The 26,528-nt window shown below is 55.7% G+C and overlaps 11 protein-coding genes across 11 annotated transcripts; 3 read left to right on the top strand and 8 right to left on the bottom strand.

Moving 5' to 3' along the window:
- Positions 1 to 66: 66 nt before the first annotated feature.
- On the top strand, positions 67 to 392 carry BCV69DRAFT_174871 (hypothetical protein). The gene has a single exon (XM_025489530.1). The coding sequence runs from the start codon at positions 149 to 151 to the stop codon at positions 326 to 328; it is 180 nt and encodes a 59-aa protein (XP_025348750.1). The 5' UTR covers positions 67 to 148; the 3' UTR covers positions 329 to 392.
- On the bottom strand, positions 393 to 4,050 carry BCV69DRAFT_174870 (hypothetical protein). Its single transcript, XM_025489529.1, has 8 exons — positions 3,861 to 4,050; positions 3,667 to 3,773; positions 2,545 to 3,594; positions 2,238 to 2,480; positions 2,012 to 2,170; positions 1,726 to 1,918; positions 1,132 to 1,648; positions 393 to 1,040 (listed from the first exon to the last, which is right to left on the bottom strand). The coding sequence occupies exons 1-8, from the start codon at positions 3,978 to 3,980 to the stop codon at positions 457 to 459; spliced, it is 2,973 nt and encodes a 990-aa protein (XP_025348749.1). The 5' UTR covers positions 3,981 to 4,050; the 3' UTR covers positions 393 to 456.
- Positions 4,051 to 4,372: 322 nt separating this feature from the next.
- BCV69DRAFT_287234 (NAD-dependent formate dehydrogenase) lies at positions 4,373 to 5,994 on the bottom strand (the record flags this gene model as incomplete). The annotated part of the gene is made up of 5 exons (XM_025493550.1): positions 4,373 to 5,341; positions 5,527 to 5,559; positions 5,637 to 5,693; positions 5,769 to 5,798; positions 5,881 to 5,994. The coding sequence occupies 5 exons, from the start codon at positions 5,992 to 5,994 to the stop codon at positions 4,373 to 4,375; spliced, it is 1,203 nt and encodes a 400-aa protein (XP_025348748.1).
- A 2,109-nt stretch (positions 5,995 to 8,103) lies between these two features.
- On the top strand, positions 8,104 to 10,083 carry BCV69DRAFT_242783 (hypothetical protein; the record flags this gene model as incomplete). The annotated part of the gene is made up of 2 exons (XM_025490044.1): positions 8,104 to 8,179; positions 8,261 to 10,083. Coding segments are annotated over 2 exons (1,899 nt in total), but the record flags the coding sequence as incomplete, so codon positions are not given.
- A 211-nt stretch (positions 10,084 to 10,294) lies between these two features.
- BCV69DRAFT_282305 (hypothetical protein) lies at positions 10,295 to 11,079 on the bottom strand. The gene is made up of 2 exons (XM_025492312.1): positions 10,574 to 11,079; positions 10,295 to 10,484 (listed from the first exon to the last, which is right to left on the bottom strand). Exons 1-2 carry the CDS (start codon positions 10,955 to 10,957, stop codon positions 10,455 to 10,457), a joined length of 414 nt encoding a protein of 137 aa, XP_025348746.1. The 5' UTR covers positions 10,958 to 11,079; the 3' UTR covers positions 10,295 to 10,454.
- A 147-nt stretch (positions 11,080 to 11,226) lies between these two features.
- On the top strand, positions 11,227 to 12,418 carry BCV69DRAFT_174504 (inosine guanosine and). The gene has a single exon (XM_025489526.1). It carries the CDS (start codon positions 11,360 to 11,362, stop codon positions 12,350 to 12,352), a length of 993 nt encoding a protein of 330 aa, XP_025348745.1. The 5' UTR covers positions 11,227 to 11,359; the 3' UTR covers positions 12,353 to 12,418.
- Positions 12,137 to 16,445, bottom strand: BCV69DRAFT_282303 (hypothetical protein). Its single transcript, XM_025492311.1, has 3 exons — positions 15,878 to 16,445; positions 15,723 to 15,786; positions 12,137 to 15,629 (listed from the first exon to the last, which is right to left on the bottom strand). The coding sequence occupies exons 1-3, from the start codon at positions 16,297 to 16,299 to the stop codon at positions 12,585 to 12,587; spliced, it is 3,531 nt and encodes a 1,176-aa protein (XP_025348744.1). The 5' UTR covers positions 16,300 to 16,445; the 3' UTR covers positions 12,137 to 12,584.
- Positions 16,446 to 16,855: 410 nt separating this feature from the next.
- Positions 16,856 to 18,212, bottom strand: BCV69DRAFT_174604 (hypothetical protein). Its single transcript, XM_025489527.1, has one exon. It carries the CDS (start codon positions 17,714 to 17,716, stop codon positions 16,919 to 16,921), a length of 798 nt encoding a protein of 265 aa, XP_025348743.1. The 5' UTR covers positions 17,717 to 18,212; the 3' UTR covers positions 16,856 to 16,918.
- A 1,509-nt stretch (positions 18,213 to 19,721) lies between these two features.
- Positions 19,722 to 21,010, bottom strand: BCV69DRAFT_174673 (Snf7-domain-containing protein). The gene is made up of 4 exons (XM_025489528.1): positions 20,634 to 21,010; positions 20,341 to 20,518; positions 20,131 to 20,245; positions 19,722 to 20,035 (listed from the first exon to the last, which is right to left on the bottom strand). Exons 1-4 carry the CDS (start codon positions 20,806 to 20,808, stop codon positions 19,847 to 19,849), a joined length of 657 nt encoding a protein of 218 aa, XP_025348742.1. The 5' UTR covers positions 20,809 to 21,010; the 3' UTR covers positions 19,722 to 19,846.
- A 1,380-nt stretch (positions 21,011 to 22,390) lies between these two features.
- Positions 22,391 to 23,704, bottom strand: BCV69DRAFT_174365 (hypothetical protein). The gene has a single exon (XM_025489525.1). The coding sequence runs from the start codon at positions 23,429 to 23,431 to the stop codon at positions 22,694 to 22,696; it is 738 nt and encodes a 245-aa protein (XP_025348741.1). The 5' UTR covers positions 23,432 to 23,704; the 3' UTR covers positions 22,391 to 22,693.
- A 647-nt stretch (positions 23,705 to 24,351) lies between these two features.
- BCV69DRAFT_287230 (hypothetical protein) lies at positions 24,352 to 26,508 on the bottom strand (the record flags this gene model as incomplete). The annotated part of the gene is made up of 5 exons (XM_025493549.1): positions 24,352 to 24,574; positions 24,642 to 24,879; positions 24,957 to 25,283; positions 25,354 to 26,332; positions 26,491 to 26,508. 5 exons carry the CDS (start codon positions 26,506 to 26,508, stop codon positions 24,352 to 24,354), a joined length of 1,785 nt encoding a protein of 594 aa, XP_025348740.1.
- Positions 26,509 to 26,528: the final 20 nt, after the last annotated feature.

The raw sequence follows: 26,528 nt of genomic DNA, 5'->3' as shown, positions 1-26,528 counted from the left end.
ATGCGCTTGCAATTGTACGATAGATGCCCACGGGCTCGCTTGGCTGGCGATACAAACGTCGCAATATATCTAGGTCACCTCATTAAGAGTCTGAGGGTGCCTCAAAACATACAGACACGAGCACGAAGCTGAATACAGTGATGTAAGGATGCTTCTCCTCCGGAACAAATACATTGTGACATCCCCCTCTGCCACTAGCCGCCCGTTCATTTGCTTCCTCCTTCACTCTGTGCTTGCTCTGTACATTCTAATCTCCCGGCCCACCGCCAGGAGCATTGGGCGGAGCGACGGACGTGACGAAGTCGAAGCCGGCCATCTGGTCCAATAAGGGCGCAAAGCCAGCTGATCAGGAGAACGAAGGGATGCAGGAAGAGTGGTGGTTTGTCAGTCAAGGACTGTTCGGATCTGGCCTCCTCTCCCGGACCTCCTCCTGCTGCTTCTCCTTCGCGATTGAATTTACTCACTCATGCTATCCCAGCCCGGCCCACCCATCGATTTCCAGAAATCGTCCAAGCTCGAAGTGCTATCACCATGACTATTGTGCTGCGCATCCATCCCTCCACCCGAGCCAGGCATATGCGAAGTGCTTGTGCTCGGAGTGGTACTCCAAGGAGAAGCAGCATGATCTTGCTGCTGCTGGCTTCCCTGCCCTTGACCTTGGTTTTGCGAAAAGAGCATCTGCTGGTGCTGTAGCTGCTGTGATGCAGGTCCGTACGGCATACCCGTGGGCAGGTCGAAGGCTGTACCATCAAAGTCCACTCCTACTCGCCCGCTAGCAGAGCCGTTGGGCGTAGGAGCCATCGTTGCCTCGGGCAGTGGCGTGAAGTGAGTCAGGGAGTGGAGCTGGGGCTGAAGGGTCGGTCCGCCAGTGGTACCTGCAGTGCCCGCGGAGGGCGTGGCCCCACCGACGATTTGCGGAGAGCGGATGGCCTCCCAGCGAGAGAGATAGCCAAAGAGGTACTCCGCAAAACGGGCGGGAACAGAGCGCTTGGAGCGGTGTGCTGGGTAGCTTCCTGCTTTCTGGAGCTCGCGGGCCAGGCCTGTCAGTGCAAAAAGGGACAAGGCAAAAGAAGGATCAGTGAGCTTGGAATTCCGTACCGTGTTGTGTGTACGATTCTGTTAGAGTCTCACCCTTTGCTAGCTTCGCCACTCGCTCCCTGTTGATGAAGGGCGCAATCTCAGAACTGAGCACGGCCAGCTTCAGTGCAAAGATGGAACAATACACGGCCGAAACTGCAAGTGCATTTGTAATGCAGGGCAATAGTCCACGTTCGGCCCGATCCACGAAGGCTGAGAGGAAACCAATGGCAGCACCATAGCAGTCTCGCCTGAGGGCATCAAAGTCCTGCGTGGGTCGCTCAGAGGCAGATCGTAGCGGAAGAGAGAGGATGACCAGAGTCGCAAAGTGCAAATGCAAGATTCCTGTCGACATCAGCGGGTTCTTGCTCACGGCTCCGTCAGAAGAGCTGGCCAGCCAGCTTTCCTCCCAGCGCTTGAAGTCGACGTGCACATTGGCGCGAAAGAGGTCCACGAGCAGCATCAGCTGCTCGCTGTGGCCTGTGTCACGTCTCTTGGAGTGAGGGCCGCCGCCCTCTGGCGAGGTGAGAGCGCGAAGGATCTGTGTGTGGAAAGTGGAAGCGTGACGATCCTGCAACGACATCAGACGCGAAAGGTCAGTACATTCGTCTTCGTGAAGTGAGTGGCCCTTTTGTTCACAGGACCCACCATGATTCTGCGGAGGTCGACAAAGGCTACCAGCGCCTCGTCTTGATGGGTGACAGCGTACGGCCGCTGATGCCAAGTGCCACATGCTGCAATGATGGGATCCTCGGCGAGGAACAGCTTCTGTCCCGTCTGAAATTCCAACGTGCGCTCGTGGATCCAAAGACTCAGCCAGAGTCGCTCTGTGTTCTTCAGCCTACGAGGGAGCATCAAGAAGGAGATGGAGCCAATGGCTGTCAGCACAAGCGTCTCTCCTCTCATAGTCTATCCGCGGTAGTCCAGAACTCACTGTCGGTGGTGCTTCTCGATGGCTGGATCGCCTACGGGTGCTGAGAACGAGAAGCAGGCCAGATTGCATCCTAGCTCGGTTGCAATCCGGATGGCCGTTCCCAGAAGCGCCCAGGTCTGATCATCGACGGCCGAGTCCGACATGCGCTGGTACATTGCTCTACGGAGAGACCAGAAGAATGTGTCAGTATGTTGCAGCGCACTGAGACACCGTGATTCTTACTCACAGTAACAGGCAAGCCTGTGCCGCCTCGACAGATTTGTACACTCCACTCATAATCGCCGGCAGCATCTGGTCCACCTCGTCCTCGAGAGTACGAGCGATCTCGGCATATTGTAAGTCTGGGTGGAAGTCTGCAGCAACATATGCAATGACACAGACCGAGAAAGCAGAGTGCTTGCGCAGATAGGAGAGCGTTGACAAGTTCGGGTCGAAGCAATGGATGAACGTGCCGAAATTGTCGTAGAAGCTGCAGGAGGGCGGGGAGAGGGTATCAGTTGAGCTCAGGTTACCCCCAAGCCTGACTGACTCACAATGACAGCAGAGTCTCTGCCTGATTCAACGTGACCAGCCCTCGCTCAATCGGATCACGTCCACCACCTGCATCGTATCGAGGATGGAAAGCCCCGCGACTGAAGTAGCTTGACCACTCGACGTGATCCTCCTGGGCTTCACGTGAACCGCGTCCCTGGTTGGCGTTTCGTGTGTCTTTTCCCTTCGTTTTCTGTGTGCTGACAAAGTGAGCCCATGCTGCAGCTTCACGCTGATCCATCGTCTGGTTCAATCGTCGGTGTTGCGGGACAAGTTCGTCATCTTCGACCGGAGCACGAGCATGTGCCAAGACAAAGCGATTCCTGTCCTCCTTGGATCCAGAAGCATGGCGTGAGCTCTCAGCAGCGGCTGATGATCGAGACGCAAAGTCGACTGCGTCCGAAGCATGGGCGAGGAGCTTCAGAGGGTTGCTTAGTGTCTGTACAGCCTGCGGTACAATGGCGACTGATTCAAAGTCTTCTATTTCCGCAAGCAAGCTAGCAGACTTGCTGGCATGTGCATTCGATGCCGTGTCGGCTCCTCTGGCCCTCTGGATCATGGCTCGTCTACCGCCCTGGGCCGTGATGGCGCGAGAGGCCGAGCTGCCTCGATGCTGCTCCAGGCCCGACTCACGCGAGTAGGCCCCAGGAGGAGGTCGAGGTGTGACAGCAAGGCTGCGGTTGTCTGCTCTGGTATCCATGATAGAGAACGCGGCAGATGTAGGTTGAATAGCGCTCAAGCGAGGGTCGACTTGGGCCGGCTGTTCAGAAGGCTCTTCCTCTTCGTCAGAAGATGAGAGTCCGTCGTCGTCGAGAGTGTTTCGCTCTCTCTTCTTGGGTTTTGATTGACCATGGTCTTGAGCTGCCGGAGAGTTTGAGCTATTCAAGATTATCCTGGCTTCTTCGCTGACGCAGGTGGAGCTAATAAGCTGGTACCGCAGAGAGGCAACGAGGGCCATCGCAGCCGGATCTTGCAAAGATGAAGTCAAGCCTCGCAGCTCTTCCAGAGCTCTCGCAATCAGTTCAAAACGGCGTGTGATCTGCTGGTGTTTTCTGGAAGCAGTCATCATAGAGCTGGTTAGCAGCCGTCTGCATCTGCACCGCCTGGATGGTTGCCGTACTCACATCTTCCCTTTTCTCCGCCCTCTCTTATGCCCTTCAAATCGACAGTCCATCTCATATTTGCTACACCGCTTACATCTCTCTTCTCCCGAATCTATGGTACACTTGACCTGTGTCACGGGGCGGATCGGTCCATTGCGCAAGCTTCAGCTGACCAATCGGGCTCGTCTCAGACTTGTCCTCGCACCTCTCCTCACCTTGGCCTCTCTGCATCCCAAGCAGGACACCTTCTTCTCCTTCTCCTTTTCGTCCTTGGCCGCGGCCGGCGGCGAAGGGACAGCGAGACTGCTTTCCCTCGAGTCGGGTTGGTGGCTCATTCTGTGGAGAGACCCTTCCGTCTGTGTCTGATGCCACAGTACGAGTCAGATGTGAATGATCGGTGGGTGGTCAAGGAAGTGCGGGAAGGCGGGATTCACGGCACGTCGCCGGGAGGCTGATGAGTCGCCGCGCATCCGCCGAGAGCGGAAGGTCTGTCCCTCGGCAATCTGCCGGCAGCCATTGACCACGTGACGGGTGGACTGTAACGAGTCTTAATTTCAATACGGTAATCACATTGCGCAGAGAGTGCAGGTTGTAACAAACAAGACAGCAGACCACCCTCACTCCCGCGTGTCTCACCACTTCACTCTTCCGAACCTCCCCTATCAAATCTCCAGAGGCCCCACAGCCGTGGTACCGGCTAGGTCCTTATCCTTTCGCCTGCATATATCTAGGAGGCGACACCCTTCTTCCTCTGACCGTATGCCTTCGTAGCGTACTCGCCGTTCTCCACGATGAGGTTAGCTGGATTCTGAGGCTTTCCAGCGTAGTAGTTCTTAATAATCTCAATAGTTCCGTCGGCGTATCGCTTCTGGGCATCCAGGGTGGTTCCAGAGTAGTGGGGCACCATGGCGTTACCTCGGCCGTGAGGCCCGAGCATCTTTCTCCAAGGGTGGCTGGCGGGCGAAGGCTGAACCTCCCACACGTCACCTCCGTAACCCAGAATGTGGCCACTGTTGACCGCCTCGGCGACGGCTTCAGAGTTGCAGATGGCTCCTCGAGCGGTGTTCACGAGCCAAGAGTTCTTCTTCATCTTGCCGACGTTGTCCTTGTTGATCAGGTCCCGAGTTCCCTCGTGAAGTGGGCAGTTGACAGTGACGACGTCACACTGTCCCAGGAAGTCATTCAAATCCTCCACTCGCCTTGCACCGACCTTCTTGGCGGCCTCGTCGGGCAGTGCAGTGTAGTCATAGTAGAGGAGCTCCTTGGGGTTGAAAGCAACCATTCGCTCCAAGACACGGTAGCCAATACGTCCGGCACCGATGGTTCCAACGACCTTGCCCTCGAGGTCGTAGGCATCTCGGGCGATGTCGGAAACCTGCCACTTGCCTCCGACAGCCTGCTCGTGGCCGACATTGTAGTTCCTGACAAGGATGAGGATCGTCATCATGACGTGCTCAGCTACGGACACGACGTTGGAACCCGACACCTCGGCGACGGTGATCTTGTGCTCATTGGCAGCATTGAGGTCAATGTGGTCCGAACCGACACCAGCAGTCACGGCGAGCTTGAGGTTCTTGGCCGAGTCCAAGATCTTCTTGGTGGCATATCCGGGGTGGAAGGGGGTGGTGATCAGGACCTCTGCGTCCTTCACGTGCTTTTGGAACTCAGATCCTTCGCCTTCCTTATCCGAAGTCACCTGTGGAGATAAGGCGGGGATAAGCGAGAGGGGGAGATGACACAGGTTAGCTGCCGTGTCTGCCGGGCAAGGTCCAATCTTAGACACCTCCGCCAAATGAACTTCGCAGTCATCGGCGTCATCGCTGGCAAGGGTTCAATGCCTAGGCACAGTGCCGTCTCGTGTGGCCAGCGTCAGATACTCACGATCAGCTCATGTCCGTTTTCCTTGGCCCAGTCCTACACGCAGGATGACATGGGGAGAGAAGCGTAAGTATAGCAACGAGATGCAACTCCATGAGCAGCAAGCTACTCACTCTGAGACCCAGTACGTTTTCAGTGGTACCGAGGAGACGAGGCTCCTCAGAGGCGGCCTGTCAGGACAGAGCGGTCGTAATGGTCAGTAGAAACGTCAAGAAGTAATGCTGCCACTGCTGTCAGCAACTTACCTTACCACCATCGTACAGTACAGCGAGAATCTTCGCGGGGTAGACAGACAGGGATCGACAGATTCTGCATCAGCTCAATCTGTTTCAGAAGAGACGTAGTGTCCATACTCACCTTTCCCATGTTGGTTCGAGAAGAGGAGAAGTTGCGAAGGGGAGCAGGAGAGGGTGTTGCAATTGGCTTAACAGCAGTACGCAGAAGAGATGAAGCGTTTCGAGCGGCGAACATTGTGGGCGATGATTGGTCACAAGGGATCTGCGTGATCTATATAGTAGTTCGGGATGTGGACAGGAGGAAGACAGACACCAGCCCCCCTTTGGCAATGCCGGTATAAAGGGGTGGAGTTTGGGCAGCTAAGCAGAGGTGGAGTGCCTATCCTTGGAGCACCACCGCTATTCCTCGGCAAGGAAGCATCCTCAACGTCAGAGGCAAGGCAGAGGCCGGCGTAGTGCAACCGTCTGCCATCCGAAGAGGGTCAAGGGTCAGGCGGCAGGCCGGGGGTGGAGGCGGCGTGGGGCGAGGCGTGTGGAGTTGGAGGCGAATCGATCCTTCTCCGCACGGGCGCTGCAGGGGCCTTGGCTCGCTTCCCACGACCGCCACCTGCGCGCCCCGGGGAAGCCATCGGCCACTGCCAACACCGACAGCATTCCCGCAAGCCCTGGAGATCCACACACCCCCACGGGGAGTCGTTGTATCCGCCGGCAGCTTCCATGGGAAGGCCGCCCTCTCCGGCGAATCAATCTTGGAGTGGTTGGTGGCTGCCCGCTCTGGTCTTCGAGATGCCGTCTAGAAGCCGCCCCACTTCCGAGGTTGGTATGTCCGAGATATCCATGTCGGCGGATTTAACCTCTGTGACGCGCCAAGGTCCCCCGACTTTGCTGTGGGCAATCAGTGTTGCATCGAGTAGCTTTACTCTGTCGCTTCTTGGAGGAGCAACGTGAACGAAGATCATTGGGATGTTTGCGCGTAGCCGATCGGCCCCGTGGAGAAACGTTGCCCTTCTCTTGACGCCAAGAAGATCTGGGTGTCCCAAGCTCCTGCCAGACAGAATGGCATTGCGGTCTGCGCTCTCCTTATCGTCTTTGCTCGATCTTACAGTGCCTTTGCGGCAGCCATCTCGATTTGAGACAGATGTGCGTGCCAATGCCTCCTTCTCGTGGGACCTCAGCTGCCGCCCTCGCAAGAGGAACGGAAGGGGGCGAGCTTGGCGGGGCGTGGCTCACTTTCGCGCGAAGGTTCTGATTTGGCGGAAATGGCCCCGGGCACGTCCAGCCCGCACCAACACCACCACCCGCCCTTTAACTTTTCGATACGACACGCAGGAAAGCCTACGAGGCGCAGTCGTCGCGTTTGAGCACTACTTCCTTTCTTCACGTCACACCTTGCTCTCAGACGATGTCGTCGGGTAATGGACGCCCAACGGGCAGGATATATGCGCCGGACTCGTCTCCCATCAGCACAGAACGGGCCATCAGCGGCATATCTTCCTCTTCTGCCCCGCGAGCTTCGGCAGCTTCCGCGTCAGCGTCAACTTCGGGCTCGCGTCTTCACAGTGCCATGCAAGGCAAGAAGTCGACCTTCGGCAGCAGCTTTGCCAACAGCTTGAAAGCGCGATCGGGCAACGGTGGCAGTACCTATGAGCGCAGCTCAGCCATGCCCTCTACCATCAGAAGCGCCGTACCTCCAAAGGCGCGCCTAGCTTCGCCGCTGCAGTCGGCGGCATCCTCCTCCTCATCGTCATCCAAAGCAATTCCTGGCCTCGACAGATTTCGCTACAATGAGCGAGAAGGGTCGGCCAGCTCGCAAGGCAGTCGGCGCAGCATACATACTGTAGACGACTCCGATGACAGTGGAGCTGAAGCAGATCAGCCTGTGAAGAAGCGCAAGTTCAGAAGAGGGCAGCCCCCAGCCGATGATAGCTCGCCTGTCAAGCCAAATGCCGCTCCTGCGTCGCCCATTTACATCTCAGACTCGGCAGATGAAGCAACGCTGAAGCGGATTCAGTTCGTCACAAAGGTTGAGTCGCTTCAAGAAGTGCGCAGAGCCATGGAAGCGTGCAAAGGAAACCATAAGGAGGCCATTCTGCGCTTGGAATCGCAGAAAGCTCAGAAGGGCTCAGATCATGGGCAAGCCATTGTAATTGGCTCAACTTCTTCCTCCGCGCGATCCAGCCATAGCCCATCGGGGCTACCCAGGAATGGTAGCTCGGCCAGTCGCGGCGCGCCGGTCCCTCTCAAAAAGTCGACGCAGAGTGGGCCAAGCCGCAAGGAAGAGATCACAATCGATTCAGATGAAGACAGTGAGGGCGGATACTCGAGTGAAGGCGCAGAGTCTCGCGATCAGGCGGAGAGAGAGGCGGCAGCTGTACGGTGGTTTAATGAAGCAGCTGAGGATACTTTCGTTGACACCATTGGTGAGTGAAGATGGCCGGCTGGCCGTTGATGCAATCGTTTTCAGTCTTGCTGACCTTTCTGATCTTCGATGATGTCTTCAGGGTGTTCCGCGGCGCAAGCCAAGATCATCACTGGTCTGCGCCCATTTGACGATGCCGAGGATGCCGAGGCTAGACTGAAGTCCACCAAAGGCGTCACGGGCAAGCTCTTCACGGACTACGTCGAGATCGTCTCCTCTTTTGAGACGGTAGACAAGGTTCTGAGGAAGTGCGAGGCACGTTCGAAACGGTTAGAGGATGCTTGTTCGCCAGAGGCCATTGCAAAGGACCCTTACTATCTCCATAAGCAGCCAAAGGGCATGGACGTTACTCTGAAAGACTATCAGCTCGAGGGAGTCAATTGGCTCTCCGCTCGTTATCGAAATGAGACGAGCTGCATTCTTGCCGATGACATGGGTACTGGCAAAACATGCCAGGTGATTGCGATGCTCTGCGATCTCAAGAATCGGGGCATAAAGGGCGTCAATCTTGTCGTCGCACCTAGTTCCACGATTGAGAATTGGTCAAGGGAGCTGAAGCGCTTCGGTCCGGAGCTCAACTACCTCGTCTTCGCCGGATCGCAGAGCGAGCGACGCGACATACGAGACGAGATCGACGAGGATCACGACGATCTTGACGTCGTACTCACGAGCTACAACAACGCCACGTCAAAGACCGATGCCAAGTGGTTCCGAAAGTTTCGCTTCAACGCTTGCATCTTCGATGAGGGCCATCAGCTCAAGAACCAGAACACAAACAATTATCGCGTGCTTATGCAAGTACGAGCAGAATGGCGGCTGCTCTTGACGGGTACGCCTTTGCAGAACAACCTCTTGGAGCTGATATCGCTGCTCAATTTCATCATGCCTGGGGATTTCCGGGGTGCTTCTGAAGCTTTGACCACCATCTTCAAGACAAAGGCGGGTGCAAAGGACTCTGAGCTGTCCAAGTCAAGAGTGGATAGGGCAAAGAGGATGATGATGCCCTTTGTGTTGCGCCGTCTCAAAGACAAGGTTCTGTCCCTTCCGGCGAAGAACATCCTGGTCGAATACTGCGACATGACCCCAAACCAGGCGAAGATCTACTCGAAGATTCTTGCTCGGACCCAGTTGGAGCTTTTGGGCCAAGACGAGGATCCGGCGACCAAGAAGAAGAAAGACACGGCGTCCAACATCCTGATGCGCCTACGGAAAGGTGCCATTCACCCTCTCCTCTTCCGTACCATCTACACAGACAAGAAGATTGCTGCGTTGGTCAAGGATTATGTCAAGGAGCCAGAGCACATGGATGATAATATGCAACATCTGCGGGAGGACTTTGGCATCAATTCGGACTGCGAGTTGAGCAGGCTGGCGTACAACTACCCTCATACTCGTAAGCATCAATTGGACAAGCAAGCCTGGATGAACTCGGGAAAGATTCTGAAGCTCAAGGAGCTGATCACTGACATCAAGGCGCGAGGGGAGAAGTTGGTCATCTTCAGCCAATTTGAGATGGCCCTCTACCTGCTCATATCCTGTCTCGAGGTCATGGGCTTCAGCTGGATTGCCTTCAGCGGCAGTACCAAGGTCGAAGAAAGACAGAGTGTCATCGATGACTTTCAGACGAATCCCGACATCACCTGCTTCCTTCTCACGACCAAGGCCGGAGGGGTAGGTGTGAATCTGACAGCTGCCAACTGGGTCATCATGCTAGATCAGGACTTCAATCCTCAGAATGATAAGCAGGCAGAAGATCGTTGCTGGCGTATTGGACAGGAGAAGGAGGTGAATGTCATCAAGCTCATCTCCCGAGGCACAATCGATGAGGATATCCTGGCACTTGGTCAGAGGAAGCTGGAGCTCGCAGCAAGAGTGTCAGGTATGGAGTCGGGCAGCGGCGGTACCAGCAGTCGATCGTCCCCTGCGCTCGGCTCCTTGTCTCTGGGAGGCAATACGTCCGAGAGCGGCATCACCAACGACGATCTGGACGACTCGCATCAGCAGGAGAAGGTGACCCAGTCTCTACTGAGCAAGCTCAAGGCCAAGGCAAAGGAGACACCAAGAGAGGATGCTGAGATGGCGGAGCAAGGAGAGGAAGACGGAGATGTGGACATCCTTCACTCTTGACATCTCCTAATCGATCTTTGCAAAATCCGTAATCTAATTGCTGTCGCATTTGCACGTTACGTTGCTAGAAATATATACAAGTGTCCGCCCTTCTGCGAGGGGCAATCAGTCGCCAGCTCGAGGTACAGACGGAGCCAGAGTGTCACAGATCAGGCCAATTCTGGGCCCGTCGAAGCATCCTGTCGTACATAGATGAAGGATAGAAAGAATCGTCAGTCAAGCTAACCTTTTTGGCATCTGAACGCTATGTTGCCTCTTCTCAACTCACCTGCATAGCAGCATCCTTCCTCGTCGAGTCCAATTCGTTCATCTTCGGCTCTACCAGTGACATCTTCACTCCCACCTTTCTCACGCCCTTCTTGACCGCTGCCAAAGGACTGCTGCTGGAGGAACTGTTCCCGCTTCCGGCTGCTGCTCCAGGAGCTGCACCAGCAGCGGTATCAGTACCAGCCTCTCCCTCGGCAGTAGAGGCGGCTTCGGCCGTACCTGGGTTGGCCTGAGCTGCCAGATCTCCTGCAGCGGCGCCTTTGCGAGCTCCACCGGCTAGGTTGGACTCGCGCTCTAGACGACGCTCCTCCCAGCCTTCTGGACCCTGTGGAGAGGGACCGGGCCGCACAATGGACTTGGGAGGCGTCTTTTGAGGTGTTGACATGATGAAGAGCGTGGGCTTGCAGGCGCAGAGCGAAGATTTCAAAGTTCCGTGTGGTTTCGAAGGTGTCTCGAGCTGTAAATCAGGATGCGTATGATGGAGGAGAAGGTGAGTGTGGAATGGTAGGAAGGTCAAGTTGCGGAAAGAGAGGTCGAGGTCGTACGACTGTGACTTTGGCGCGCAATGACGTCGGAGCATTTACGGCTTGGGCCGTCGGCACAGCGACGACGGCACGCCAGGATCCCAGCCGGCAAGCCTCGGCAACCTTGGCGGAGACCTTCGTAGTCGACCCTCGTCTAATCTTATCGCGGCAGAATAGAAGACGCGCCGAGGGGACATCTTCCAACACCAACACCAACACCAACACTCAGCCGAGTCCCTCCTTGACCAGCACTCGACGCAGTCATGTCTTCCTCTGATCCCTTTGAGCTTTCCGAGCTACCTGCCGAATTCGCCCAAGCAGTAGAGGCTATCCGCAATGCTGTCCCTCCCGCCCTGCACCGTCCCGTCTGGGGCATCATCTGTGGCTCCGGTCTCGCGACTCTCGGCCAATCCCTCCTAGACAAGGTCGAAGTGCCCTACTCTTCCATTCCAGGCTTTGCCCAATCTTCCGTCGCGGGACACAAGAACTCCCTCGCCTTTGGCTTCATTGCATCCCCCTCGGGAAAGAAGGTGCCCGTAGTAGCGGCGCTAGGAAGGTTTCATCTGTACGAAGGGTACACGCCGCAACAGTGTGTCTTCCCAACAAGGGTCATGCGATGTCTAGGCGCAAAGGCCATCATTGTCACAAACGCCTCGGGAGGCATCAACCCCACCTACGAGGTGGGAGACATCCTTGCACTACACGACCATCTCTCCCTGCCCACACTCACAGCACTGAACCCGCTCGTGGGCCACAATCTAAGTCTAGGCTCGCGTTTCCCTCCTACATCAGATGCGTACGATCCCGCCCTCAGACTGGCCTTCTTCAGCGAGGCCTCCCGGCAGGGTCTGCTCAACCTCTCCAAGCCAAAGGAGGAGCAGAGCGTGCGCGAAGGCACCTACGCCTACGTCAGTGGTCCCACTTATGAGAGTCGAGCCGAATGCGCCGCGTTGCGTCAGCTGGGAGCAGACTGTGTAGGCATGAGCACCGTTCCTGAGATTCTCGCTGCGCGCCACTGTGGACTGCGAGTGCTCGCCATTTCACTCATTACCAACAAGGTCGTCGTCACACCCTATGCGGATACGTTTGCAGCACTCGTTGCTGCACAGCAAGCCGGGGGGAGTGCTGGAGAAGACGTGGGCGCAAAAGATCAGAAGGAGGCGGCGAATCATGAAGAGGTTCTGGAGGTAGGCAAACAAAAGAGTGAGGTGATCAAGAAGCTCGTGGAGGGAGTTGTGGGCAGTTTCGTCTTGTAAGAGAGCATAAGCACATCGTCTAGACAAATCTCATGCACTAGCAAACAGCGCCTCGATCTCATCCAGCACCTGATGTGTCCTGACTTGCACTGAGCGGCGCTTGGCAGCTTCACTCGTTCTCTTTTGCTAGACAGACGCTAAACAGACGAGATGGTGAAATGAGCTACTGATGCTATTCCGTCAATATAGTACGCGAAAATCAATATTCATCCATCACCTCCTCCGGGCAACCTCACGCCTCACTCGCCACCTTCTTTTCCTGAGAGTCATTGTCCTTCTTGCCAGTAATGGTGTTTCCTACTTTCCTGAAGCGTTCCTTCAGGCCATCCTTTGCCCACACTGAAGTCCTTACGGGAGCGTAGCCGTAGGAACCACGATGACGGGCGTGCAAAGCCTTTGTCTTGGCTGCATCCATTGCCTTTTGCTCCTTGCGGTCCACAACACCATCGTCATTGGCGTGAGAGTTCTTCTCGGCTCGCTCCGGCATGGCAATCGTACGGTCATAAACATCGTAAGCATGGCGAGCATAGCGTCCCTTTGCCAGTCTCTCGTGGTCCTCGTCCAGACCAGAGTCGACACGAATCCTGCAACGGAGCTTTCCAACGACTTCGAATTCGTGCGTCTTCTTCGTAAACTCGTCGATGTAGTTGCGCCTCAGTGTGCCTGGGTGAGGCGAAGACAGGATGGCCACCTCAATGTCGGTCGCCTCGTTGTCGGCAATTTCTGCAAGACTGAAGACGGCAATGGCATCCGGCTTCCCACCGATGAGACCGCCGCCGCCAAAGTCAAAGGAGAGAGAGCTCGAGTATCGGTCGTAGACGGGCAGACGGGCAACAGCTGGATCGTTCTCGTCGTCGTCGCTTCCAGTTGCAGTACCAGTGCTATTGTTGATCTGGGGCTGCTTGCTAGCTGGCTTCATGCGCTGGGTGTCGTCACCGGTGCTAGCGCGGATCTTTGCGTGCTTCAGACGAGACTCCCAGTCTGGGGTAGAGCCGCTGACCTCAATCTCAGAAAGCAGCTCCACGGTAGCCGTATCCCATCCTGAGAGCTCCTTGGGCAGGTCGAGCTTCAGAGTACGCAGATTGAGAGTCAGGTTCACGCGACCGTAACCAATACCGTCACTGAGTGAGTAGGGAGCCGAAACGGTGGAAGACTCGGTGAAGGTCTTTCCCACTGGGATCTGGACGATACCCAGGATAGGGTCATGCTCACGAAGACGGGCGTCTCGTACGATGATGGTGACATTGGCTTGCGTCCAGTCCCTGACAAAGGTCTCGGTACCAGCGTTGAAGACGGGAGCGTTCGAGTACGGCTTGACACGAGTCTTGTACAAGATGTCATCATTGAGGACAATCTCACAGTAAGCGCTGGGGAGGTTCTTGCCCTCCTGTGTGGCATCGACATCTTGACCCATGGAGCCTTCTCGTTCCTTGCCCTTGAGACCTTCTTCGACCTCTCGCGTAGCGAGAGCACTGATGCTGGCGACGGTAATGCCCAAGATGGCGGTCTTGTACCTGGTGTCTGGTGGGCAGATGGTTGCATCGGGAGGAGCGTCTTCCTGTTCCTTCGTGGGAGGGGGAGGCTTCTTGTACTTCTCGCCCGCCTCCTTGGCCTCTGCCTCCTTCTCCTTCTCTTTGCGAGCTTCGACTTGCTTCTGCAAGTCCTTGTTGAGCTTGTGCTTCTCAAAGAAGCCCACACTCCAGGTGAAGGTTCCAATCATCTCGTCTGCGTCTTCGAATCCTGCGAGGTGGTCTGTTCGATCATGCATCTTGTTCGGGTGCTTCATCAGCTCACCGAGAGGGATGGCATGGATACGTCCAACGATGTCATCAGCAGTCCTTTCGTCCGAGTCCCACAATTGAATGGAGAGCTCTTCACCACCGCGAACATCGTCCTTGGAAACAAGGAGGGGCACGTATTCGTTGAAGTTGGGATTGAGATCTTCGAAAATGATTCGAGAACTGTAGAGAGGTCGTCCGAACTTGCTGAAGGCAATGTTGACGTATGGGTCAGACTTTCCGTTTGAGTCCTGTGCAGACAGACCTTCTCCATGTCCCAGCTTGACCCAAAGCACACCGACCGTGTTCGTGTCGTTTGCAGCACCTCCAGAGAGCATCTCTTCGAGGTTCATCGTCATAGACTTTGGTGCGACGTACTCGTTGGCAGCAGCAGCAATGGCCGACTGGACGAAACCGCTGATCAATGGCATGTCGAGCAAGTTCGGAATAGCCTTCGCCATGGGTTGGACGGATACCTCAACGCGAGGCACACCCATCAAGGAGAAGGTAACGTTGCGAATGTAAGGTGGAGAAGAGACGAATTGGCACCTGAGACGGATGGTACCACTGATGTGCTCGATCTGAACCCAGACTGGCAGAGGCACCTGGAAAAGATCGTATGCGCCGAGGAAGAACTCGATCAGCAAGTGAATATTCTCAGCACGGTCCTTATTGGTAGTTCCAGGCCTAGCAGAATAGGAGAAGGAGCATTCGACATTGTAGAAGTCTCCTGCCTCGTCATCGTCGCTGATACCGTCGCCATCTGCATCGTCCTTCTTGGCAGCGATCTCGGCCTTCTTGTCTGTCTGAGCCTTGGGTTCGGGCTGACCCTCTTTCATCCATTCTGCTCGAGGGTAGCCCTTCTCTCCCATGACGTCTGCCAAAGCTCGGAGACAGACCATGCGGAAGGGGTTGGTTCCCTGCGAAAGATCTGAAATCTTGACGGCTTGGATGAAGCCAGGTACGGACTGTTGCATGACGTCCTCGATCTGGTCTGCCATCGGAATGAATGTAGCGGGGTCAATTTGCCTCCAGACAATAGCAATCATTGCATTGAGCCATTCGACACTCTCCGGGATGGGAGGTGCATAGTCCTGTCCACGTTGAGTATGCATGTGCGTTCGGACGCCCTCCATGTCCTTCTCGACTTGGCGAAGCGCAAGGTGGACGGCAGTAATTGCACCAAAGGCACCACCAAAGACAATGGTGGATCGGAGGAAGAACTTCCAGTATCCGCTACCGAAGGCAGTGAAGAGCCAAATGACGGCTGAGCCGACCAGAAGACCAATCTCGAGCTTGTGGAAAGCACCAGTCAGTCTGGTCATGGACCCGACATCCAGAGGCTCTGGGAAAGGATGGATGAGGATATTCGAAGGCTCAGCAGGGGCAGGAGATACGTGAACAGGGTCATGCTTGCTCCTGTCGTTGGGCCAATTGGTTGAAAATCCCTTCTTGCTGTCTCCGTCGAAGTACCTAGCTTCGAGCTTGTCGGGAGAGACCTATCATAGAGAACGTGAAGAGCATTTAGCATACAGAATTCCAGTATGAGTATTGCGATTGGTAGGTTGAGGCGGAAAGCCCACGCAACTCACCTTTCCGCTGTCGTGGCCATCTGCCACAATGACCTTGCCTCCAGTGGTAGGATCATCGACCTTCCTGTCAGCGCAAGAGACGCAGCAAAGGGTGAATTGATCAGCAAATGAAGTGAAGGCGAAGTCATGCAACCACGGCGTGAGTGATGACTTACCGCTCTCCTTTGGCCTTGAAGCTGTCAGTTGGCTTCCCCTTCGGCTGCGACTGCTTCTTCAAGCGTTCCTTTTCAGCAGCTCCGCTCTGCGATGTGTACTCGTCGTCACCTTCTACGTCGTCGCCATCCTTGGGCGGCGGAGGAGGAGCGGCACCACTATCAGTCGCGGCGGGCTTGCGCTGCCTCAGCTCTCCGCCAGCTCCTTCAGAGGCAGGCGCAGTGGCAGCTCCCGAGCTGATGGAGGTCCGGTATTGACTGAGAGGAGGATGAGCTCCGGAGGCAGATCGTTGAGGAGGGGCTTCGGCTGCTTCATCGCTGGCGACTTCGGTGCCATTGGAAGCCGCGGCTTGCTCCCTCTGACGCTCGGTCTCGCGGAACTCTTGGACAGTTGGGATCTTGTGAGACCCACTATAGGTAGCCATCCTGGGCAATGAGTACGATGCACTGGCCTGAGATGGGACACAGGATATAGTATTGTTAGGGTAGAAAGGAGAAAAGGGAAGTTCACACGAGAGATTGCGGGGCTGTGGACTCTTAGGTGGGGGGAAGATTACGACGGGGTGCTGTGTGCCGGGCGATGAAGGTGCACCTTTGCCTCTTTCCTTCTGCTTTGGATCGCTGGCGTCAAGTGCTCGCGCTGCTATGGCTCACTGCTGCCGAGTCCTGCTCCTTGGCGTCTCCACCTCGAAGATCGCAGGCGGTGTCCCTCGTCGAGGAGGCGTGGAGGTGCGAGGCCCCACACAGGCCAGACGCAGCCCAGCCCAGCCAGCCAGCCTCATTCACGTCACGGTGCATCTGCACCCTGCATCGCGCTTCGGCCATCCGAAATTGCCGAAAAGGGTTCAGACTACCTCGGCAAGGGTCCCTGGTGCCGCAAAACAGGATCATCAGTCACAACAAATTGTCAAGACATAGAGTGAAGGAGTATTGATTAATTGATAGATGAAGCACCGGGCAAGGTTTCGGCAAGAGACAGGATTAACATTAGATCGCATACATAGCGGCCTCGGCGGCCTCATTCAAGAAGTTGGGAGTGGCTGACTAAAGAGCAGGGGTCGGAGCAGCAGCATGCCTCTTGTCCTTCGTCTTGTCCTCGTCACGGCGCTCCACAACGGGGGCATTGGCGACAGGGGTGGGCGCGGCAGCACGCCTCTTGTTTGACGTCTTGTCGTCGTCGCGGCGCTCCACAACGGGAGCGTTGGCGACAGGAGTAGGCTCGGCAGCACGCCTCTTGTTCGACGTCTTATCATCCTCACGGCGCTCTACCGCAGGATTGTTGACGATGGGGGTGGGCGCAGCAGCACGCCTCTTGTTCGACGTCTTGTCGTCTTCACGGCGCTCCATTACGGGAGCATCGGCGACAGGGGTAGGCGCAGCTCGTCGCCTTTCCGTCTTCGTCTCGTCGTCCTTTGCATCTCGGGCATGCATGTTGGGCGCCGCGTTCTTAGGGGTAGGGCGAGGAGGTACCCTCGTCTGCGTCTTGTCGTCCTTCCCGTCTCGCGCATGCATATTGGGAGTCTCATTGGTAGGAGTAGGGGCAGCTCGACGCTGTTCCGTCTGCGTCTTGTCGTCCTTCCCATCTCGGGCATGCATGTTGCGATGCTCGGCAGCACGTTGAACGGGAGCGGGAGGAGGGACTTCCCCAGTAGGAGCCGGCTCGCGAGATCGTCGAACAGGATCGGGGTGCAGTGGGGCATGGTCAGCAGGAGCGCCCCCGGTAGGGGTAGGAGCAGGGGCAGGGACCTTGTAGCCACCAATTGGCTTGCCGTCGTGCACGGCAGGTGAAGCCATGGCTGCAAGAGCCAGAGCGAGAGCGAGGAAGGTAGTGCGGATGAGCATGATTGCGACTAGAGGCTAGACTTGGAGAGTGCAAAGGGGGATGAGCCGACTGGGGTGTAATTAGACTGGTGTGGAGTTGTCAAGTGGACGAGTTTGGGTGAGAGGAGACGAGAAAGCTTGCAGAAAGGCTTCCCTCTTATACCTCGTCGTAGCGAATCTTCACGAGCGAGGAGTGCACCAGTGACTTCCTTCTTCGACCCCCTGCTACATTTGTGATCTTGCCGTGCTGCCTACGCAACAAGGAGGTTTGAAAGCAGGGGGCGGCGAGGCCCCCTTGATCTCATCACATCAATAGGCGCGAACTATGGCTAGCAAGTGTGATAAAGCTGGCACGGCTGAGAAGTCTCCTGAGCGGCTAGTGGCACGCAATAAGGGGCGCTCCCCTTTCACCTGTCGAGAGGCGCCTCATCGCATCGGCGACCCGTGACAGGGGTAAATGCGCTTACTCCTGTCGGCGAACGGGCCGCTGGTACTATCGGGGTGCTACTCGCAGCTAACGAATGATGTTTGCCGATGTCACCCAGAAGATTAGACAAGACGAAGGAGCTGTGGGCCGACAGCCTCTTTGCAACCGAAGACCGGTCAGATTCCGCCCGGTGCCGGCAAGGAAAGCAGATTTCTGTCTACACGCCTTCCTCCGTCCTTCGTCGCGTCTAGTTGCTCGCGCAAGGTCCAAGCAAGGCTGTGAGACGGGAGACGAGAGTGCGGCTCGTCAGTGTCGTTTATCGTCCCGTCAATTCCAAAGGGGAATGCCTGTGGATCAAAACCAATGTGACTGCTTTCTTGCTGGTGTTCATGGCATAGCCTTCACTGAATATCGTCTCATCATGTCCATCCCAAATTTTGAGCTCGCAGGGCATAATCTCACTCACCTAAGCAAAAAGGAAAGCAGCGGCTCGACATTCCGCAGTGTCCCATCGCAACGGCAGAGCGGAACAAGCTACTGTCTATCCGCACTCCGGCTCCTCCATTCTCATGTAGTGCTGAGGGAAGTCCAACAGGGTGTAGCAGGTCAGCACGTCGAGTCTCGCTACAAGGCTCGTAGATTGGCTAGGCAGACTCAGAAGAAAACAGCGTTCGGAACTTGATGCCAGTCACAGCGCAGCTCTTATGGATCATTTCTCATCGTAGTCCTCCTGAGGCAGCGCGTTTGAGAATGCTACTCACCTCAGCAAGTGCAATGACGCAGAGATTGCAACATATCGCCACGGCACGACAGGGTCAGCTGCCGTCCATGCGCGCCCTGTCGCCCGTCGCGCTTCTGTCTTCCGGTGAGGGCATGGTAGAAGTGTACGAGCAAGCGGCACGTCAGCATCCTCCTTTCCTTTACATTCTTTACGACATGCGGAGCGTCGGAAGACAGGATCAAATCGTAAAGGCCCCTGGAATTGCTCATTGGCAGTGCCTTCACTGGTTCGCAATTCTCATCATCTCCGAGGCAGACTGGTCATGCACTCACTGGTCTAGGTAGGAATCAAAGCAGGCTGCATCGCAACGTAAGCTTGCACTCCATGGCACGTAGAATACTGAACAAGCTTGTAGCAGTCCGACTTGCAACAGATCATGCCACCGAGGCTCTTGTTGATGCAACGAGTCCTAGTTCACGGACGCACTGACTCGCTTGAAGTCCTTTTGCCAGCCTGTATGGACGCGTCGACAGCGGTACGAGCATGAGAAGGGGGAGCAGGGACAGCCTGAGAAGAGAGGCAGGAGGACGTTCTCGGTCTTTACATTGAGAGAGAGAAGGGGTGGGAGGCAAAGACGAGCTCAATGTGACATGTTGAGGTTGCGCAAACCGCAGAGTGGTGTCACTTTTGTGCCTGATTGCTCTCACCATTGTACTGCGTCACGTTTCCTGGGCACTCTATGCACGCAGGCATTGCACACTCCACGTTGCCATCACCAACTCGGAGATCTCATTCCAAGCTCGCATGACTTTGCTCGAAGTGATGCAAACAATGTATCCGTATCCGTCATGTTTTGATCATATGTGAATTACAAGGGACCCAACTCCTGGGAACGCGAACATGGTAGGTGAGACAGGGAATGACTGGAGCAGGAACAAAAGCCACGTGTACGAAGTGCCGCCCTCTGACTCTGGCGACGATGCGATTCTACCTCGTCAAGCTCTCACATGGCCAACTCTGCCTGCAAAGCCCTGAGCTCTGCATCGTCGTCGTCTTCCTCCTGCGCCTGCTGTGGTCTCGAGGTCTGCGACACACGGCTGGGGCCAGCAACGGCGGGGACATGTGACGGCACAGACTCTGCGCCGACCAATCTCTCGTTCAACTCTTCCTGCTCTAGCTCCTCCAATTCGTTCTTGAGCTCGTCCTGGGTCCGGAATGGAAGGGTACGATATCAGTACTATGACACTACATAGAGACAAGTCCACAGAGAGGCGTCATTCTACTTACCTCGTCTAGATCGTGACCCATGCCCACCGGATTCGAAATTGCGTCTGAGATCTCGTTTGTGAGGTCCATCTGCTCCCGAATGGAGTCCATGGTAGAGTCGACCTTGTCGATGTTGCTGGTAGGACAAAAGACAGAAGATCAGGAAGTCAGCCTCCTGCTAGTAGCCACTCGTCGCAAGCGAAGCCTCGCGAGGCCACTTCCAATACCCACAGTGAGCCATGAATATTCCTCAGAGCGTCCGCTCCCTTCCTCATCGCGGTCATCGTCTCCAAGTTCATATTTGCTGATTCAATGGCATTGACTTGGGTCTCCAATGTCATTCTTGTGCCTGCAATCCTGTCGAGCTCGTTCTCGTACGCCTTCTTCTGCCGTAGCGCAGCTTGTGCGACTGAGGCAACCACAGACAAAGCAACAGATAGGTCAGCCCTCCTCATGACGGCAGCAGTGACTAGCAGTGACCCTACCATCAGTCCTGCTCGCATCCCTACCAAGAGCTTACTCACCTCGCTTGTTTGTAGTCACGTTGGCCTTGGCCTTCTTCATCTCATCCGCAATCTTCTTGTTCAGGTGCTCCTCCTTCTTCTCCAGCATCAGCAACTGTGATCGTAGGCCGACGATGGCGTCCCTGGCCGCATGCGTATTCTCCCGCTTCCCCACTAGCCAAGATGTCCACGACATTGGGAAAGGAAGATGATGAGGGGCGGAAAGGAAGGGATATGTCCACTAGGTCTGAGAAGGGCGGGCGCAGCTGGCCCTGTGTTCAAGTAGTGGCGGACAGGCAAGGATGGTGAAGATCGAGGACTGCCGGTCGCGCCACTGACAAGGAGTGATAGCTTTAATAGATCTGTGACGGGAAGTTCGATTCCGAAAGATAAGAGTCAGCTCAATCGCTCTCATTGCTTCCGTAGCGCTTGCAGGCTGGCGAATGCCATCCGCTTCAGCGCAAGCTGCCTGCTAAAGCTTGTCCCAACTGCAACCTTCGGGAGCTAAGTGGGACCTTTCTCGCTGCCTGAATGAAAGGCCTCTCCAGCTGAGCAAGGGTCGTGTCTGGTGCTGCTCCTTGCTCGCTGCTCTGCGATGGCATGCCTGCCGTGACTGAGCTAGCTACCGCCCAAGATTGCCTCCGAGATCCTTGCTCTCCTATTAGCTCCTGCCAGTCTGAAGCTACTCACCTCGGTCGAGCAACAAGCGCGGATACACACGCACAGAGTGATCCCGAGTGTCGAGATGCTCTGACAAGGAGAGACGGTAGGCAGGGAAGGCAAGCTGTTCGTGGATGGGAGTCGGCGGTGACGGTGTTGGAGAGCGAGGAGATACCGGTCGCCTGTCTGGGGGCGGGCGAGCGGACAAATGCAATGTTGTGGAGTTGGAGGCGCGCACTGCAGCTCAGCCTCGGAATCACACGCGGGAGGCGCTCGGGCGGGTAGAGCCGTCGTAGAGGTGACCATCGTCTGGCTCGCATCTAAGACCGACAGTATGACAAGCAGCAGACAAAGTAAGTGCGACTGCGATGGATCATTGTATTGCTATTCAGATGGACTAGAGAAAATTCGCAGACGTGTCAACGCATTCTGCTTCTTTTGGCTCATGCATTGGCCAGACGAGAGAAGGCGTGCGTGTCCGAGACGTGAGGAGGCAGATGAACGGGAGGGAGAGACTTGTCCAGGTGAACCAAGCGGAACTGGGAGGGCCAAGGTGAAGCTGTGCCTGCCGCATGGCACTTGAGGCTGCCATCGGATTCTGACCGGAGGGTATACGGGCGATGAGGCCATCAGGGATCGCGAGAACTCAGCAAGGCCCCAGCGGTTTTCTCGAACCTGTCTATACACGATGACGTCGTAGACGAAGTTTGCACCTCGGCAGTTGACGCCAGCGAAGATCTTGAGACGATTCCCTTTGCGTCCGTTTGTCATTTGGAGCCGGCCAGGGTCGAAACTTCCTACCATTCTCTCACTCATGGCTCAACTGTGGTTGCGTAAGAAGTCGTAGACCCTATTTGCCGTCTGCAGCGCGGATGGCACAATCACCGGCAGGTCCTCGGCAATGTTTTTGAGAACATAGCCCTAGCTGTTGGGAGCTAGCCCTGTGCGGTCTTCTCTTTCGCTGACGTGATTGCCATGATTGATGCTTTTGCTGATAGGGATCGATCAGGTCTTCTCGCTTTGGTATGACTGAAATTTTCTGTATGAACTGAGTGCTTTATAGGAGCCAATCCCTTTGGGTACTTTTGTGGACCGATATTGCTCTGAGGCACCATGAGGATCTCTGGACAGGATGGCCTGAGGCTGAAAAGACCTGGCGGAAGGGACGGTCGCGGGTGACAGTCGCCGCTGAATGACCCCTTCGAGCTTCCAGTGCTTGATGGATTCATCGAGTGACATGCCACCCAGAACAAGCAAGCTCGGCGAACGCTTCGGCGACCTTTCAGTTCCATCGTATCATTCTACATCTCCTTCCGGATCACGACCAGGCAGGGCGGAGCCAATGAGTCCGTCTGGCCAGCTCACACTAAGTCTCAGGCAAAGTCCAGAACGATACCAGCTCAGGGACGCTCTCGAGAAGCTCAAGTGTGTCCATGCTGGGATTTCCCAAAGATCTGTCGGAACTTGTATCGCAGCGGCTGGTAGATCACGCCTCCTCCACCAGACGTGAAGAACTTCTCGATTAGTTTCCTCGCTAGCGCGTCAAAGAAGGCCGTCGGCGGCGGTGCCCGCTTCTCCTGTACCAAATCGTTTTCCTTATCGTCCCAACCTCGAACGTCGTGCAGACTACGTTTTCCCTTCAAAGGCTGTGGGTCCACACCGATGATCAGAGCTTGGCCCAGTTGAGCCATCATAGCCCCAAAAGCTCCACCTCCAAGGGCTATACCCAGCCGCTTGCCAAATTTGCGTGGCGTACGTCCAAGCAATAGAGCATCATCCTCGGATGCAGAATCGTCCGGACTCTGCACCGTGTGAGAGTCTGTGCTACTGCCCTGCCTCCATTCACCCCTCTTGACATACCCGGCACTTAGATGCTTAGGGACGTCGTCTTCTCTAGAGGGCAAATCCTCAACTGGGTTGAGATAAGTTCCCTGCGTTGCTCCTATGACTCGCTTGGCCAGTGCATGCGCCATGCCGAGCATGGAATCACCTGTTTGCGGGGCACTTTGAAGAGCCGCAATCGACGCCGCAAGTTCGGCGCGGGGTGACCTGAGATCGCCGGTTTGCTCTTGCCCATAAGGTCGAGGAACAGCGGCAGGAGCGGCCAGCGCATTGCCGATTGTGAGGACCAGAAGCAGAAGGCTGAGTCTGGCTTGCATGATGGTGATACAAAGTCAGTGAATCGGTGGCGGTTTCCTCACAGAATGTGCGGGGGACTCAGAGAAGATTGCTGATGGGCGTAGAAGTGAAGCTGATGGTTGCTGTTGAGGACTGAGATGCGGCTTGTCTTGGCCGACTGAAGACCAGCTTCAGTTGTCAGAGAGAGGTTGAGAGAAAGATGGGGTTTATACACGAAATGAGCTCTGCTAGGGAAAAGGAGGGAAGGAAGGGAAGCAAAAGCTTCCTACCTCTCCTGCGTCTTATGTATACTGACGGCATTTGCTACAGCGCCTGCCTGCAACAACGGAGACGGTGAGGGCTACGTCAAGAGTTGAGCACCTGCTTGTCACTTCTCCGATCTGCTGCAGCGCACCATCACGTTCGCACTGGAGCGGGTATGCCTTCCTTGCTGCCGGCGATAGAGGGAACGTTTCCCGCTCTGCAGGCATTGCTCTTAGGCCAAGCCAAAGGACAGGGTGTGTAGATTCTAGCCTTTGCGTGGATCGAGTGCCTCGACGCCTCAAGGAACTTCTCAGATAGCAACTGTCAACGTCGGTCGTTGGCCGAGAATCTGCAGGAGAAGACAGCAATAGCCATGACTAGGTCACGGCCGCTTATGTCCGACTTTGCTTTACTGGGAATTCTTTCGAAAGAACGGAAGCTGCTAGAGCCTTTGCCGTCGGTGCTTGCACAGCAAAGTCTTTGCGGTGTCAAAGTGCGCAGATGCAAGCGCAATTGCTGTGGCGACGCGATCGTCGTGCAGACCAGGTAGATAGATGGTACATAGGGTATCATATTTGCGGCGAACATTCCAGAATGTCGCCTTTTGTTGGCCGCCACACAGCCATTCACTCGTGACGCCCCGCTGGGCGCCGTGCCGGGCAAGCTTCCCCAGCCGCTATGGGTCTGGAGGCGGGACTCACCACCCAGAGAAGTCTCCGAAACCACCACCTTCTTTCCGCTTCTTGCCAATCATCTCACCAGCTAGACCGTTTGCGCTCTCAGTACCGGTCGATGACGATGCCGTCCGTTGCTGACCCAAGTACTTTCCTACACCTTTGGAAGAAGAAGTCAGGCTCGCAACGGCCTCAACTCCCTTCGCCTCGGCAACTCCGTCTTTAGCTCCCAGAGTGGTTCCCAGCCTTCGCAAAGAAGAGTCGAGACAGTCAGCCCAAGTCGTGCCGCCCCTGTGCAGAAGGATTTACTCACCAAGTCGTTCGGTCTTCCTCTCTCTTTCTCCTCTTTGCTTCTCTTTTTGCAATTTCAGATTCGTCCTGTCGGTGCAGCTTCCGATCCAGCTTCTCCTGATAGTCTGCGAAGGGATCGGTGAAGACATGGACGTCCATGATACGAATGGCACGCATTGGTTTGTCCGTCCCCTGCTCAGTCGGGACAAGTTCAAGGGCGTCCAAAGTTGCTGACGGAGAGTCAACGAGTTGGCCGAACACTGGCAGCAAGGTAGAAAGGGGGCAGATCGGTCAACCGAACAACCTCAGAACACCGTTGGTCTCCTGAATCACTTACCTGTGTGCTTCTTATCCAGATGTGGCTTTGGCCCGTATAGGATGAAGAATTGGGAAGTGTTGGTGTCTGGGCCCCTGTTTGCCATCGAGACTACGCCTCTAGCAGTATGGCGATATGCACCTGGCGTAGTGAGCTCATCTGCGAAAGGCTTGCCCCACATCGAATCTCCCCCTCGACCAGTGCCTGTGGGATCTCCTCCTTGGACCATGAAGCCAGGGATGTTGCGGTGGAAGGTAGTCGAAGTGTAAGCTCCACGCGAACATAATGTGAGAAAGTTGTGGCATGTCTTCGGCGCCTTGTCACAGTGGAGTTCGATGTTGAGAGGGCCTGCGATTTACAGAGGGTGAGCCTGTTCAGCAGCGAAAGATTTGAATAGCCTACCCTCAGCCGTACTGACCAAAGTTCGTCACCATCCTGACATATCCCTTGTAAGGTCCCTTGCCCTTTTGTCCCCTTTTGATGTCCTCGTACATCATGTCCTCCTCGTTGATCACCTCCCTCTCCATCTTTGTACTTGGCGTTAGCCCTGTCGAGGTGAAGCTGGCAGATGTCTTGCCAGTGGTACCCGTCCCTACGTGCCGCGGCGCTGAGGAGGAGGCGGCGGCAGCGGAGGAGGGGGAGGTCATCGCATTCTGCGCTGCTGACAAGCTTGATTTCTCCGCTGCCGCCTGCTTCATCTTCTCCAGTGCCGCCTCTCCCGCCTGCGTCTTTGCTTTCTTGGCCCCCTCTGTCTGTTCTCTGATCTTCTTGAGGAGGACGCTGGCGCTGCCCGTAGCTGAGACATTGACTTCTTCCTTGTCCTCTTCCTCTCCTTTGTCTGCAGCTGTGAGATGTAAGCCTTCCTTGAGATGGAACAGGTTCGCGATGCTCTTGCCAGAGACATTGTTGGGATCTTGGAGCGTGATGAGATCTTTCCGCGTGAAGCTTTCCCCAGTCAGCAAATCTGACCAAAATCTGGCCTTGATGTTGAGCTGCTGAACGGTGTCGAAGGCAAAGACATTTCCCGACGTAGCAATTGCGACGAGGTGAGTGGAATCATTGAATGGTTTGAAGGATACGGGATCTTGCCAAGATCCTGTAGCCTCGTTCTTGTGGAAATGCAGCGTGACGAGATCTGTGGCTTTGATAGGTTTGCCTGTAGCTGGCGAGTGACCGTGCTTCTTGATCCAGGGCAAGATGTTTGTAAGCTCGTATATCGTCCCCTCCTCTTTGTCGCAGACTGGACTCGACCAGGACTGTAGCGAGATGGCGCAGCTGGTAAAGGGAAGCGGCTGGTATTGCGCCTGCGTCGCGCGAGCAATGTGACCGCCTGAGCCAGCTGTATGCTGACCAAAAACGCCAGAATGCTCGGCTTGAGTCACGAAGAGCCTGTCCGTCTTTCGTGGCATCGTCGCAAGCGTCAGCGCAGCTCGTAGGATGTCTGTTTCAGGTCCAGGGAGAGAGAGAAGTGGGGTGAGAGTAGGGTGAGAAGTTCTGCCTGCACGCCTCTCCGCCGGAAGCAGGATCGCGATCAAATCTGGCTTCGTCTCCGCACAGACGCATGAGCGAGCATTGCTCTCCTTCCTTTCCCCG

Source organism: Pseudomicrostroma glucosiphilum (assembly GCF_003144135.1).
Source record: "Pseudomicrostroma glucosiphilum strain MCA 4718 unplaced genomic scaffold BCV69scaffold_5, whole genome shotgun sequence".
Lineage (NCBI taxonomy): Eukaryota > Fungi > Basidiomycota > Exobasidiomycetes > Microstromatales > Microstromataceae > Microstroma > Microstroma glucosiphilum.
This window is presented reverse-complemented; position numbering and strand designations above follow the sequence as displayed.